This window comes from Megalobrama amblycephala, linkage group LG2 (genome assembly GCF_018812025.1).
Source record: "Megalobrama amblycephala isolate DHTTF-2021 linkage group LG2, ASM1881202v1, whole genome shotgun sequence".
In the NCBI taxonomy this organism is placed as follows: domain Eukaryota; kingdom Metazoa; phylum Chordata; class Actinopteri; order Cypriniformes; family Xenocyprididae; genus Megalobrama; species Megalobrama amblycephala.
In genome coordinates, this window is record NC_063045.1 from 54,122,580 (window position 1) to 54,138,048 (window position 15,469).

Sequence of the window (15,469 nt, forward strand, 5' to 3'; positions counted from 1 at the left end):
TGGAAAATCAACGTACCTAATAATTCTGCACGCACTGTATGACCTGAGATATAAATGAGATGAGATCTCTGCACATTCTGCTGCAGTATTGTACCATAGTGTTTATGGTATTTCATAGAATACCATTGTATTACTCAGGGTTATTATAGTTAACTAAAACTGTAAAAAAAAACAAAAAAAAACTCATTACTTGAAATGAAAACCTGAAATAAAATAGAAAAAACTAAGACTTATTTGTATTACTCATTTTCATTAAGTTTAAAATACAATATTAACAATTTTTAACTTAAAATATGAATAAAAGTATAATAGGATCTCAGTGATAATAACACTGGTATAACATGTTAATACCATACAACTTTTTGTTAGTATCTGTTTTTGGTGCATAATTTGCCCTTTTTTTTCTTCTTTTTTCATGATTATTTGTCTATGTAGTAGTTTCATCGGTGTGAACTATATGTATTTTAGGATCCATGTAATACACATTGATTCAGCTGTATGCAGCATATGGACTATTCAAGTATAATTAATACCCGTATTAATTTGTTGATTCATGTCAAAATAACTTGTTTCATAGCTCAAATGATGTTTATTTGGTATGGTGAGTAATCATTCTACACAATTATTTGAAGATTTGCAGGTTGTACTCTGGCCTCTCACATCTGAAAGTTTTCTTATTTTTATCATATAAAAGTCATTATTACATGTTGTCATGTGTAACGATGTAAATGCAATACCTGTGATATCTATAACTGGTCTATTCCACTACTTTATCCATTTGATGTTATATGAATATGTACACGTACAAAATCATCCAAATTTTCATGTTATTAGTCAAAAACATTTTTGTACTGATGTGCGTACCTTAATCACCGAATCATATGTGAGGCAGATGGATTTGAGCTCACAAACAGCACCTGTTAGCATGGGAAATGACATCAACAGTCACTCTGTTCCCATGCAAAATCAGAAAAACTGTCTAATAAGATCAATTGATAAGCAGTTGCCCATATGATTTTAACTCAACCCCCCACCCAAACTTTCTTTGACTGTGATGACCTAGACAATGTTTGTCATTAGGGTTTTGTTTATATTTCAACACACTTCAGCTTAAGGCAAGGGAGTGTCTGAGCTTTGTGTTTGGTGCCACATTCCTGCTTTTTCCAATGTGGGTTTGTAAAGCTAATGTTTTTAGCTAGATAACAGTTTGTCAAAGAGATGGAAAACAAATCTTATTCACTTATGTAAAAACTTAAAAGTAAATAAGTGAACTTGTCTGTCATTGATTTGACTTGTACAAGGCAGCTAGAGGCTTATGACTCCTTGGCCAGTAACGTTATGCGATAATGTAATCTTTTAATATTCAGACTCTGAATAGAAATTAATTCCACAAGTGACTTAAACCTGCCATAAACTCAAAATAACAAAGCTTAATCTTCGTGTGAAACATTTTCACCAGTCTATTAATGAAGAACAAGGGCAAGCCGACCTTTTGTTTCCTGCTTTGGATGGATTTATTTACTCTGAGCTTTACGTCACACATTATTTACGCACACTTTCGTTAGTGTATGATGTAAAAAACAAACCCGATTTAACCCTAACATAGCTGCACATAACTGAATAAATTTGTAAAATATATCCATATAAAACATTTCTGCATTATATTTCTTTAACTGAAGCTTTTACGTTTTCATTGGTGATTATAGAAAGTGCTGAAGTGAAACCTTACGCGGATTTTTCACATAAGAGGTGAAATCCACAGCTGATCTCCGCGGATTTACAAGCTGGGAAACTTTAGTTAATTCGAAATGTTTGCATAATACTTTATAAGAGCCGGACTGGCTGTTTAACAATGCGTCTTCTCAGGGGTTGATGCTGTAATGTTTCGTATTGTCGTGTGTGATTTCAGTGATGCCCTGCGCGCGGCTCTTGCTGCAGCGCTCTCACGCGCTCTACAGACGCACTGTCAACACATGGTCAGCTGTTGGAGCAGCTTTTAATGTTCAGCACCAACGACTGGAACATTTGAAGAAAAATGTGGTGAGACTTCTATAATATTTAAAATTTAAAAAGACATTATAACATGTGCTTTAACGGTAAAAAATAATTTAGGTGTACAACATTTTTTTTTACATTTTAATCTGCGAATCTCTTTTCACTCTCTTTCTCACATTTATATTATACAATACACATAGTTCCAAAGCTGCTTCACTGTAGTAAACAGGAAAATAACGATCTATGATGCAAACTTCTGCTGTAAATCAGCTCTACAGAAGTAATTATTCAGCTGAAGGCAGTTCAGTGTTCAGTTCAATAACTGTGTAAAGTTCTTCAGGTATGGAATGAGTTCAAATAAGCTATAAGCAACTCTACAGAAGATAATAGAGTCATTTTTAAGCTCAAGTCAGTTCTGTGTTTATTCATGATGCATTCACTCCATGTCTTAATTATAGTAATTTCGAGATGACAACAAGTGACGTTCTTCTCGGACTGGGAATTATGTGTTATTATAGCAACACTGTCAATGCCTAAATTAATCTGCAGCAGTCAGATGGTATAAGTTCACTGTAAAACATTTTCATGATTTGTTATCACAACATTTTTTCTTTTGTCAAATAATTAATGTGGTTCAGATAACATAAGTTTTTGAGTTTCTGTTGATTAAACCAATCACCTTCATTGTATTAACTCAAAATTTAAATTTCAATGAACTAAAAATTTTAAGGCAACCAGATAACTTACTTTTTTAAGTTAAACCAACAATACTTTTTTTACAGTGTAGGAGCCTTCAGAAAATTCTCAGCTTACAAGTTATGAGATCTACGAGGACGTGCTTTTTAGAAATTGAAATCTCAAAATTACGACATGGTGTGAACGCCTTCAATTTGGTTCAGTAACGGTGTTGAATGTCGATGTTGCAGAATTCGTCAATTATGAAACAAAGTCAAATATAGAACAGCTATAAAGCTGCTGTGGTGTCATCATCATTCAACTTTTGTTATCATCTGTTAACAAAAAAAATCTGTAACCGCAGTCAAATTGATAATATTACTTAATATTAAGTGCTTTATAATCCCCAACTAAGCAAGCCAAAGGCGGCGGTGGCAAGGAGCCTAAACTCCATCAGGTGACAGAAATGGAGAAAAAACCTTGGGAAAAACCAAGCTCAGTCGTGGGAAGTTGGGGGGGGGGCGGCAGTTCTCCTCTGGCCAAATGAACGAACATTGTGTGATTATGATTCCAGGTTGCATCATATTTGCAGATTGTGGATTGATATCATTTAAATATTTTTATCGAACTCCTTCTGCTTGAAAATCAGGTTATTAGCATGCCATGACTACAATTGTATTGACCTTGTTTTGCAGTGTGAAATGAAAGTACGTTTCTTTCCTCTCTGTTCTCAGGGTCTGTTTGGAGTATCAGAGCTCAGCAGTCCTGCCGGTTTCCAGATGGCTCTGTGTCAGGCTCTCAGGGAAGCAGAGTTTCTGGTCCACAGGGCTTGCACACATCCTCCTGGTGCCGTCACTGTGGAAACCTTTGACCAGCTGTCTGACAGCTTATGCAAAGTGGCAGACCTGGTAAACTTCATTGTGTTGGTGTAATGTAAACTGTGATTCTTGTTAGGCGTCTGTTAAATCTCAGCGTTTTGTGTTTGTTGCAGGCAGATTTCATCAAAGTGGCTCATCCGGATGCTGCGTTCCGGGAGGCAGCGGAAAAGACCTGTGTTGATATCGGAACTGTTGTGGAAATGTGGGTATTTGTCATCTGGTTACTCTGGTTTTAATGTTCAACAATATTTTTATTCTGTGTGTGTATGTGTGTGTGTATGTTACAGACTCAATACAAATGTTGATTTGTGTCAGAGCCTGAAGAATTTGCTGGAAAACGAGGCTGTTTTGGCCACACTAGACCCAGACACAAGGCAGGTTTTAATACATTATAAAATATCATTTATTCCTGTGATGACAAAGCTGAATTTTCAATAGCTATTAATCCAGTCTTCAGTGTCACATGATACTTCAGAAATTATTCTAATATGCTGATTTGGTGCTGAAGAAACATTATTATTATTAATGTTGAAAACAGTTGTTCAGGCATAAAGGCACAATATGCAAGATTTTTAGAATAAAAATCCAAAAACCAAAAACAGTTTTATCTATTTTGTTGACTTGTGTACTTACATTATCCCAAATGTTTCCAAGAATGTTTAAATCCAGAGAAATAAGCAGTTTTAACCATGAAACGGACTGTCTCCATGCATCGCCTATCAATGACATCAAACCCACTCCAACATCTTTCAGCCACACCCTGGTTTATTCTACAGTAATGTTAATAACTCTTTAATACAATAGCTCACCCATGAATATGATTTCTACCCAAGTCCCATCGGATTCTTTTCTACCGGCTGTAGACGTGAAGACAACACCTCCCATGATTCCGCGAAATCAAGGCCTCATCAAGCGACCTCTAGTGGTGAAAATTACATATTGTGCCTTTAATATTTTTGTAGAAACCTAGATATGTATATATATTTTTCAGGATTCTTTGATGAGTAGAAAGAACAAGAACAGCATTTATTTGAAATAGAAACTTTTTGAAACTATATAGTTGTCTTTACTGTCACTTTTGATCAATTTAATGCATCCTTGTTGAATAACAGTATTAATTTCTTTCAAAAAACTTACAAAAGGTAATGTATATGGTTCTATTGCTGGTTTAGGAGAGTGGCAGAGCTCTTCATGTTAGATTTTGAGATCAGTGGAATACATCTGGATGAATCGAAGGTGAGAACAACTCTTTAAGCCCAAAATACAAGCCTGTTCTAATGTCATCAAACTGATTATAATCTTTCTTTATGAATCATCTCAGAGGAGCAAGGTTGTCGCTCTGAATGTGAAGCTACTGGATCTTTACAATGAGTTTTTGAGCGGCTCTCAGCTTCCAAATGCCATAGAGAAGCAAGTTCTACCAGAGCACATCCGCCACTGCTTCTCTATAGACGGGAACCGCGTTCAAATCGGTGGCTTGCATGCTGACTCTCCTAATGAGCTGGTGCGTATGATCAAATGATTCTGTTTACTTGGATACCATCTGTTTGTTTGTTGCTTGAGCTTATTAAATGTGCACAGAAATCTGTCATGTCCTTGTGATGTGACATGCTATTGGCTGTTTATGCAAGCTGGATAGCAAGGTATGCTTTCAATTGCATGTTCAAGTGTCCTTTTTCTTCCCTCTGGTAGGTGCGGGAAGCTGCGTATAAAATATTTCTGTACCCCAACACTAGTCTCTTGCTTTGTCTGGATGAGCTTTTGGCTTGTAGACATGAGCTGGCAACGTTAGTGGGCTATGAGTCATTTGCACACAGGGCTTTGAAAGGAACAATGGCTAAAAACCCAGGTAAAAATGGCTTTTAATCAGAGCATCATCTGCTGGCTATTGTCCTCATAGCTACTTTTGTGTCAAAGCTGCAAATGAAGGAGCAATGAAAACATATTTGTAAACAAATTTGTTTGTTTTACAGAGAATGTGATGAAGTTTTTGAAGTTGCTGACAGAAAAACTCTCTGACAGGTATGTTTCACACTAACTACTATTTGTGAATCAGAATCTTTGATGTGTTGTAAAGCTTGCTCTATTTGTTTGTCATAACGCAGAACATCAAAGGACTTCATGATGATGAAAGAAATGAAGAAGAAAACACACTCAACAAATCCTGTAAATGTTTATTTTGTGCACTGGATTTGTTTTGGGAACATTGTTTTTCCCTTTTTTTCTTCTTAGATTTCCAAAATATTGTTTTTCACATTTCAGGAAGTGATGCCGTGGGATCATGCGTACCTCAGCGGTGCCATACGAACAGAAAAGTAAGGCCATTTTCATGCATACATCCCTCTGAATAAGCCATCTATTTCGTGTTTATCCTCATATTCGCTCATGTACCTGTAGGTTTAACATTGATCCCAGCGTCTACAGTCCGTACTTCTCTCTTGGTGCTTGCATGGAAGGACTCAACCATCTCTTCACGCAGCTTCTGGGCGTTTCTTTCCAAACGGTGCAGCCGAAGATGGGTGAACTGTGGAGCGAAGATGTTCGAAAGCTGGTGAGCTGCTCTCCTCCATCTTCGTTTACTCAGTTTTCAAGATCAACCTTCACTTACAGATGTATTAATGCAGCTGTATTTACTGTTTCTTGTGCTGCAAACAGGCCTTGGTCCATGAAACAGAGGGACTGCTGGGATACATCTACTGCGATTTCTTCCGTAGACCTGATAAACCTCACCAGGTACACCTGTCTGCTCTTGACTGATTCTGTACAATGCTGATATACACTAATGGCATTTTTCCACTGCGTGGTACAACTCGACTCGGCTCGTTTCGGTACAACTCGGCTTGCTTTACTTTCGGTTTGCTTTTCCACTGCAGTTAGTACCGCATCAAAGTGGGTGGGATTATAAACTAATATATAAACTGCCTTTACTGCAGTGGATCCACTCCTCGGCTACTAACGAGTCTACATCTCATCTACTAACCACGATACAGCCATTTCTTTTTTCAAGTTGCATGCAAAGGTCATTTAAAGCAAGTCTTTTAAAAAAAGTTGTGCAAACAAATTATACTGCGGTGGCTGTTACAGACTATTTAAATCTAGCAGGTTTGGTGTCTCGTGTTTCAGATCCAATGATGCTGGTAGTGACGATTCTCTCTAACCAATCAGTGATCTGCATTGTTTACACATCACATTTAGTATCAGTACGGCACGCTTGGAACCTCAACCGAGGTGGTACTATTTAAGCGAGCCGTACCGTTCCGTACCAAGCAGTCCCATGCAGTGGAAAAGCGGCAAAAAGTGAGCCGTATCGAGCCGTACCGAACCGTCCCATGCAGTGGAAAAGCACCATAAGCGTACGTTTACACGTCAACGATGTACTAAAATTGGAAAAGTTTTTCATTCACGTTTTTCGCATACAGACAACAACGGTCCTCGTTCACACGGACGATTGTCAAAATGATCCTTGTTCACACAGATCCACGAAAACAACTAAAAACGCTGTATTATGCTGCCAGGCCAGTAGTTGGCGATGTCACTTTGTAAAGAAACAGTATGTGCCTGTAGACTGGACACGTAATGCGCACATCGTCATCATTTTCCCAAATTCGCATTTTTGTAGTTTACACATAGACGATAATAATAAGAAATGTTTCTTGAGCACCAAATCAGCATATTATGATTTCTGAAGGATCATGTGATAGATGTTGCAATAATACTAGTAACGATGCTGAAAATTCAGCTTTGCATCACAGGAATAAATTACATTTTAAAATACAAACCCGATTCCAAAAAAGTTAGGACACTGTGCAAATTGTGAATAAAAACAGAATATATTATTCAGAATACAACATAGACGACATATCAAATGTTTAAACTGAGAAAATGTATAATTTTAAGGGAAAAATAAGTTGATTTTAAATTTCATGGCATCAACACATCTCAAAAAAGTTGGGACAAGGCCATATTTACCACTGTGTGGCATCCCCTCTTCTTTTTATAACAGTCTGGAAATGTCTGGGGACTGAGGAGACAAGTTGCTCAAGTTTAGGAATAGGAATGTTGTCCCATTCTTGTCTAATACAGGCTTCTAGTTGCTCAACTGTCTAAGGTCTTCTTTGCCTGGATCCTTCTTCTACGCAGCCATGATGTTGTAATTGATGCAGTATGTGGTCTGGCATTGTCATGTTGGAAAATGCAAGGTCTTCCCTGAAAGAGACGACATCTGGATCGGAGCATATGTTGTTCTAGAACTTGGATATACCTTTCAGCATTGATGGTGCCTTTCCAGATGTCTAAGCTGCCCATGCCACACACACTCATGCAACCCCATACCATCAGAGATGCAGGCTTCTGAACTGAGCGCTGATAACAACTTGGGTTGTCCTTGTCCTCTTTAGTCCGGATGACATGGCGTCCCAATTTTCCAAAAAGAACTTCAAATTTTGATTCGTCTGACCACAGAACAGTTTTCCACTTTGCCACAGTCCATTTTAAATGAGCCTTGGCCCAGAGAAAACGCCTGCGCTTCTGGATCATGTTTAGATATGGCTTCTTTTTTGACCTATAGAGTTTTAGCTGGCAATGGCGAATGGCACAGTGGATTGTGTTCACCGACAATGTTTTCTGGAAGTATTCCTAAGCCCATGTTGTGATTTCCATTACAGTAGCATTCCTGTATGTGATGCAGTGCCGTCTAAGGGCCCGAAGATCATGGGCATCCAGTATGGTTTTCCGGCCTTGACCCTTACGCACAGAGATTGTTCCAGATTCTCTGAATCTTTGGATGATATTATGCACTGTAGATGATGATAACTTCAAACTCTTTGCAATTTTTCTCTGAGAAACTCCTTTCTGATATTGCTCCACTATTTTTCGCCGCAGCATTGGGGGAATTGGTGATCCTCTGCCCATCTTGACTTCTGAGAGACACTGCCTCTCTGAGAGGCTCTTTTTATACCCAATCATGTTGACAATTGACCTAATAAGTTGCAAATTGGTCCTCCAGCTGTTCCTTATATGTACATTTAACTTTTCCGGCCTCTTATTGCTACCTGTCCCAACTTTTTTGGAATGTGTAGCTCTCATGAAATCCAAAATGAACCAATATTTGGCATGACATTTCAAAATGTCTCACTTTCAACATTTGATGTTATCTATATTCTATTGTCTATTGTATATATATATATATATATATATATATATATATATATATATATATATATATTTATAATATAATTTTTATATATATTATTTTATTTGATCTATTTATGAACATACTGTTGCCCCTGTATGGCAGGACTGTCACTTCACCATCCGCGGTGGTCGGCTGAGGGATGATGGTGTTTACCAGCTGCCAGTTGTGGTGCTGATGCTGAGTCTACCTCCACCCAGTGGCAAAACCCCATCTCTGCTCACCCCCTCCATGGTGGAAAACCTGTTTCATGAGATGGGACATGCTATGCACTCCATGTTAGGCAGGACACGCTATCAGCATGTCACAGGTCAGAGTTAACTGCATAATTAAAAGAATATTCAGGGTTATTTAGTGATGATTAGTACATGTACTAATTTATACTCCTTCAGCCTGTATAAAATGAATGGAAATTGTTTACATATAACAAATTTAATTAACATGGCAAATAACTGCTAGTTTGACCTGTGTTTGATTTATTTATGTTTAAATAAAGGAACCAGGTGCCCCACAGACTTTGCTGAAGTCCCTTCTATTCTGATGGAGTATTTCGCCTCAGATTATCGGGTTGTAAGCCAGTTTGCACGTCACTATCAGACTGGAGAGGTGGGTTTGTGCACATACCTGTTTCAGAGATCTCTGTATCTGAACCCCATTAGAAGAACTGCATGTTGATTTAACATGTCTTTTGTTCCCTCCAGCCCCTCACAGAGAACCTGGTGTCCCATTTATGCGAGTCTAAGAGGGTTTGTAATGCTGCTGACACTCAGCTACAGGTACTGAAGACAGATATACTGCTGTGTGATAGAGAACTATTGTGCTGGGATGAAGAATGTCAGAGCTTTATTGAATCGGGAGTAATTATGATGATCAACTATAGTTGAGAAATTCTAGCGACCTTAACCCTTTAAAGCCTGACATAATAGTCGTCAAAAATTGAGCAAAAACTGAGCAAAAATATAAATTTTTTGTTCAGTTGCTGATATTTACATGGCCATAAAGATGAAATTTTGATAGCTTGTAATGTAAATCAGTGAGATTTTAGAACAGTTTAGCAGACTACGTGCATAAATTGCATATAAATATCAGCTGTCACTCTATATTTCCCAATAATATGTTTTAGTAAAATAATATTTAAAGATGCTGTAGGTAACTTTTGTAAAAAAAATATTTTTTACATATTTGTTAAACCTGACATTATGTCCTGACAGTAGAATATGAGACAGATAATCTGTGAAAAAAATCAAGCTCCTCTGGCTCCTCCCAGTGGTCCTATTGCCATTTGCAGAAATACACCGCTCCCGGTAAGAAACAACCAATCAGAGCCAGGAGGAGTGTCTTAGCAGTGTCAATCAATCAAGCTCGCGTGCGCGCTGATCACACTCCTGTCATGCACAGTGTACAGGCGTCAAATTCAAGATTACCGGTGTGCCGCAGCTTTGCTTATGGCGAAATAAAACGATGTTATATGCAAAGGACCACCCTGAAATCTACAAGAAATGCCATACATAATTTGTCAGTCCTGTTTTGAAATTATCTTAGTTGTGTAGTTCTTAAAAAATTAAACAAATCAAGCAGGGATACTTACTTGTCAAGCAGAAATGTGGCTGACTCTGCATCGGTTTTTAATCCGTTCAGGACACGTAGCTCCCTCCACCTCGGAAAAGCCGCTCCGATATTTACCCTCGTTTTATTTCGGGCTCTATCTAATTCTTTCTTTTTGGCTTTTTTATCATCGTCATCTGTCTTTTTCCGTTTACCCGTCTTTATTTTATGAGCAGGTGCCACTCGAGGAATTGGCAGTTTGGATTGTTTTTCCATCATAAGCAAAGCTGCGGCACACCGGTAATCTTGAAGCCTGTATGCGCTGGCGCTGTGTATGGGAGGGGTGAGATCAGCGCGCACGCGAGCTTGATTGATTGACACTGCTAAGACACTCCTCCTGGCTCTGATTGGTTGTTTCTTACCGGGAGCGGTGTATTTCTGCAAATGGCAATAGGACCACTGGGAGGAGCCAGAGGAGCTTGATTTTTTCACAGATTATCTGTCTCATATTCTACTGTCAGGACATAATGTCAGGTTTAACAAATATGTAAAAAAAATTTTTTTACAAAAGTTACCTACAGCACCTTTAAGATCTGTAGTTTTTATTGTGGGGATCAAAACATATAGGAGTGAATTCAGGTTGATTGGGACACTTTTAAAGAGTGTCCCAATCAACCTGAATTCACACTAATGCAATGTGATACAATGATGATTGAGAGGCGGACAAATAAGCGTTCATCTCACACACATTTGAACTTGATATTTATGTATGGATAATCAAATGTTCAGTATGAGTTTATCTTGAAATATTACTAATAATAAAAATGTGTTCTTTCGTTTACTTTAAAAATCAGTAAAGATTTCCAAGTTAGAAGACGTGTACCACAACCTGAAGGGGGATGTTTTTAAAATGATAATAACAGGCCTTTTACTTGCTAAAAAAAAAAGTATAAACTACCAATAGGAGGACAAAAGGCATGTAGTATATTGTGTGTTTTTCAGCACGTTTTTGATCATGTTGATAATTTAGAGGCCTTAGAAATACAGAAATCAAATATGATACTTTAAGCTTTATCGGGTTAAAAGTCTACTAGTTATAGTCATATATGTGTTTGGCTTAATTCCTCTCTTTACAGATTTTCTATGCAGCTTTGGATCAGGTTTATCATGGAAAACCACAATATAGATCAACCACTGACATCCTCAGAGAAACGCAGGAGAAATTTTACGGGTTACCATATGTTTATGACACAGTGAGTTGCAGAGTCACAGATGTTTTTTACCTATAATGTTTAAAATAAGTTGCTTATCCTACATTTTCTCTTGTGATGTAGGCTTGGCAGCTGAGATTTAGTCACCTGGTTGGCTACGGCGCGAAATATTACTCCTACCTCATGTCCAGAGCGGTTGCCTCTATGGTCTGGAGGCAGTGCTTTCTACAGGACCCCTTTAGTAGGTTAGTGTAATGCCATGCTCATGCCATTTAGGACATCTTTATCATGTGTGTATTTTTATTTATTTTTTTGGTAGAAGCTGTGCACAAATGTACATCAAACTGGTACCCAGGGTGACTGGAAATACTTTGTTTTCCTTATTTTTGTTCTTTTTACATTTAATAAATGTAGAATATTTTATAATCACTAGGGTTCACTATTAAAACGTACGAATTGAACGGTCTCATTTGCAGAATGATGGGAGAGCGTTATCGCAGAGAGATGCTCGCTCATGGAGGTAGTAAAGAGCCTATGCTGATGGTCCAAGGTAATTAAAACTTGGAAATTAAGTTACTGTTAATATTACAAGTAAATATTCACAGACTCATTTTGTATCCTCAGGAATGCTACAGAAGACCCCTACCATTGAAGACTTTGTTGATGCACTAGTACTGGACCTTGATGCAAATTTAAAATCCCCAGTTTAGTAGACCATCATAAAGGTCCTCATTTTTTTCAGTCTCATACACCAGGTATCACCTCACTTTGTCTTGCTGCCTTTTAAGCCTTATTAAAATGTGAAGAGATATGAAAATATGTCATTACTTTTATTGTGCATCAGTTGCATTTCACAATAAATATTTTGTGTAGAAGTTAAGTGAACTTAAGCACACTCGACATCAACGATGGTAGGTGCCGATTTGAAGATGTGCAATACACCGTTAAATGTCATTTTATCTAAGTGATATTTTCGCAAAAATAGATTGTGTTGATTAAAATATGCCATGTTCCTCTAATTATTTGTACTTACAGACACTAAAAATACTGAACCATATACAGTAGATGAAAGAGGTTTAAGTTGTGTGGCAACTGAGGCCTGCTTGCCTAAAACTACTTGATCTCAACCATTTTTAAGTCTTGAAAAGATCGCAATCTTTATGATCTGGTCTATGTAATAATTGGGAGGAATAAAGCTTGGTTTTTAGTTGCTTGATCAAACCTCAGATTCATAAACGCCACCACATCGTCATAATCAGACCCATTAAAATACAAAACCTAAATAATCCCAATGTACATTTCACACAGATATCCTCAATTGTGTAAGGATTCTGATTAGTACAGATGCTCACACGGTTGATACATATTCACTTTGTTGATGAAGAAATGCACAAACACGAGTTCCATTTTGTGGTTGTTTATTTACCTATACAAAAGACCATAAACACAAGCCAAGGTGGAATCTGAAAGAGAGATGAATAAACATTCAATAAAGGAATCCAGTAGGTAAAACAACATTAAAAAGACACCAAATATGAAAAATTCTCTATTTAATTTGATAATCACCTTGTTACGCCTCCTTCTCTGGAGCTGCCTCATCTGTGCCCTTGGTGTTTCTGGTGTAGATCACCTGAGCCCTGTGCTTGGACACCAGCTTGATCAGACCTGACAACAACAAACGTCACTCCATCATGGATTCATAATGCACACACTACAATGCATCTCTATGTGCCGAGTTTAATGTGCATTTGTGATCGCAACGTGCACTAGATTTGCTTTCTTTACACATTTCACATAATTTTTAACTTTTGTGGATGCAAGTTTACAGCAATTCACCAGTTATCAGCCAAAAACAAAGCTTGAGGGGGTTTGAAACTTAATTGAAACCTTGAAGAATTTAAAGGCATACATATTATAAAACAATTATTGTAATTATCAAGTTATTTTTTATTTCACAGTAAAATTATAACTTTCAATATTATAGCCGTCTTTTATATTTAGTTCAAATTACGAGTATTGTTATTATAAATACTTTTTCAATCTAAGAACATGTTAAAATAATTAACTTATTTTACTAATAAGGGGTTCAACTGACAAAAAGTTTGGAAACCATTTTGCCACAAGAAAAAAAAAAAGTCATGCTTTTGTAAATCATTATGTAGAAATTGAGTCATTTTTACAATAAAGTCGAAATTGACAGTCAGTTCTGACTTAATCATAACTGATATCTAAAGTATGACTAATAATATCATATAGTCTCAATTTAGATTTTTAAATCACATAATTATGACTTTCAAACGTATTACAAGTCAAAATTATGACTTGCTATGTAATAATTTTGATATTATTATTATGAATTTGTGTCAATTAAGATTTACCAATGCATGACTTTTTCCTCATGTTGTGGAAATGGGCTTCCATACATTTGTGATGTACGTTTTAAAACAACGAGTTTATGAATCAATCATATTAATTGTTAAAGCGTCAGATCATCACCTTTGCCGAGCAGCTCCAGGAGGGCAGCCCTGGCCAGCGAGCCCCTGATCTTCAGCCTCTCAGAAACCACAGCTGGGGTGATGAGCTTGTAATTGGGAACTTCTTTGTACAGTTTGTCATATGTAGCCTTGTCGAAGAGGACCAGGTTGTTCAGCTTGTCCCTCACCTTTCCTTTGGACCACTTCTACTCAAGACCAAATATAGGAAAAATATAATTCACGCACGGAATTACACCATAAAATCAGTTAATCACATGGAACCGGCAGGTCTTTAAGTGGGGTAAATGGTGTTCAAGTATTTTTACCTTCTTCTTCGCTTTGCCTCCGGATTTGTTAACGGGATCCTTGTCCTTTTTGGACTTGCCCGTATCCTTCTTCTGCTTGCTATCCTTGGGCGGCTAGACAGTTACAGAAAGTTACAGAATTTCAATCACATGCATAAATAAATACGTATTTTATTAGTTACATCGACAGTTATAATAAACCGATACGTGACAATGCTGTGCGCGTGTGTTCAGGCCTCGCGCACGATGCGGCAACATTTCATACAAAATAATCACACACAAACGCTTAAATGGCCCACTTATTTTACATTATAGTATTGATTATGCTTAAAAACGTAGGGCACTGTGGTTATATTGCGGCTATTTCATGTGAGAAGTGGGTAAAAATTGATATTTCCTAACATTATGGAGTAGCTCGAGCACTCACCATGCTGAGGCGTTGCGAGCTGCGGAAGAGAAAGGAAGTAGCACACGCGCACGTCCGCTTTGTCCGCGTGCACTTCGACTGGTGCAGCTCGAGCTTTCTCTGCGCTCAGTGGCTCGCGCTCGTCACCTGCAGGACTGGAGCGAGTGCGGCACTCAATAGCATGCGGCACTACTTCGCCAAAATAAAAAGATGAGTCAAAATGTATTGACCTGTATGCTTTTGACGATTTCAGGTTGATTGGGACACTTTTTCCAAGTCATCTCAATGGCAAAAAAGTGTCCCAATCATGCTGAATTGACCCCTATATATTAAGCAGCACAACTATTTTTAACATTCCACCAAATCAGAATATTAGAATGATTGTTGAAGGATCATGTGTGACACTGAAGTAGGCTACTGATGCTGAAAATTAATTTTTGCCATCGCAGGAATAAATTTCATTTTAAAATATATGAAATCAATCAATCAATCAATCAATACAATATATCAAATAAATGAAGCTTTGATGAGCATAAGAGACTTCTTTAAAACAAACAACAACAAAAAAACAAAAAACATTTGAACCACAGTTATTACGGAAGAGGATTAGGGCCAAGCAATAAAAAATAAAACCATCTCGAGATTAAAGTTGTTAAATTTCGAGAAAAAACTCGTTAAATTTCGAGAAAAAGGTCGAGATAAAATGTTGAGAATAAACTCATTAAATTATGAGAAAAAAGTCATTAAATTACGAGACAAAAGTCGTTAAATTATGAGAACAAATTCGTA

At 37.3% G+C, this 15,469-nt stretch overlaps 2 protein-coding genes across 2 annotated transcripts; one reads left to right on the forward strand and one right to left on the reverse strand.

The window, feature by feature from the left end:
- The first annotated feature begins 1,720 nt into the window (after window positions 1–1,720).
- Window positions 1,721–12,312, forward strand: mipepb (mitochondrial intermediate peptidase b). Its single transcript, XM_048180946.1, has 19 exons — window positions 1,721–2,040; window positions 3,405–3,578; window positions 3,662–3,750; window positions 3,836–3,922; window positions 4,721–4,784; window positions 4,870–5,052; window positions 5,241–5,397; window positions 5,522–5,570; window positions 5,654–5,714; window positions 5,811–5,863; window positions 5,946–6,099; window positions 6,204–6,281; window positions 8,845–9,049; window positions 9,236–9,345; window positions 9,441–9,515; window positions 11,421–11,537; window positions 11,619–11,740; window positions 11,972–12,045; window positions 12,120–12,312. The coding sequence occupies exons 1-19, from the start codon at window positions 1,912–1,914 to the stop codon at window positions 12,203–12,205; spliced, it is 2,067 nt and encodes a 688-aa protein (XP_048036903.1). The 5' UTR covers window positions 1,721–1,911; the 3' UTR covers window positions 12,206–12,312.
- A 584-nt stretch (window positions 12,313–12,896) lies between these two features.
- rps25 (ribosomal protein S25) lies at window positions 12,897–14,859 on the reverse strand. The gene is made up of 5 exons (XM_048180947.1): window positions 14,702–14,859; window positions 14,296–14,388; window positions 13,992–14,175; window positions 13,064–13,160; window positions 12,897–12,959 (listed from the first exon to the last, which is right to left on the reverse strand). The coding sequence occupies exons 1-4, from the start codon at window positions 14,702–14,704 to the stop codon at window positions 13,066–13,068; spliced, it is 375 nt and encodes a 124-aa protein (XP_048036904.1). The 5' UTR covers window positions 14,705–14,859; the 3' UTR covers window positions 12,897–12,959; window positions 13,064–13,065.
- Between the last annotated feature and the right edge of the window lie 610 nt (window positions 14,860–15,469).

Bases quoted from the DNA above. Each gene is read 5' to 3' on its own strand.
- rps25 (XM_048180947.1), bottom strand. The intron at 14,176-14,295 runs GTAAAAATACTT...GGTCTTGAGTAG, and splicing joins GAGGCAAAGCGAAGAAGAAG to AAGTGGTCCAAAGGAAAGGT. The intron at 13,161-13,991 runs GTGATGATCTGA...TGTTGTTGTCAG, and splicing joins CCTGGAGCTGCTCGGCAAAG to GTCTGATCAAGCTGGTGTCC.
- mipepb (XM_048180946.1), top strand. From the start codon at position 1,912: ATGCCCTGCGCGCGGCTCTTGCTGCAGCGCTCTCACGCGCTCTACAGA. The intron at 2,041-3,404 runs GTGAGACTTCTA...CTCTGTTCTCAG, and splicing joins AACATTTGAAGAAAAATGTG to GGTCTGTTTGGAGTATCAGA. The intron at 9,516-11,420 runs GTACTGAAGACA...CTCTCTTTACAG, and splicing joins CTGCTGACACTCAGCTACAG to ATTTTCTATGCAGCTTTGGA.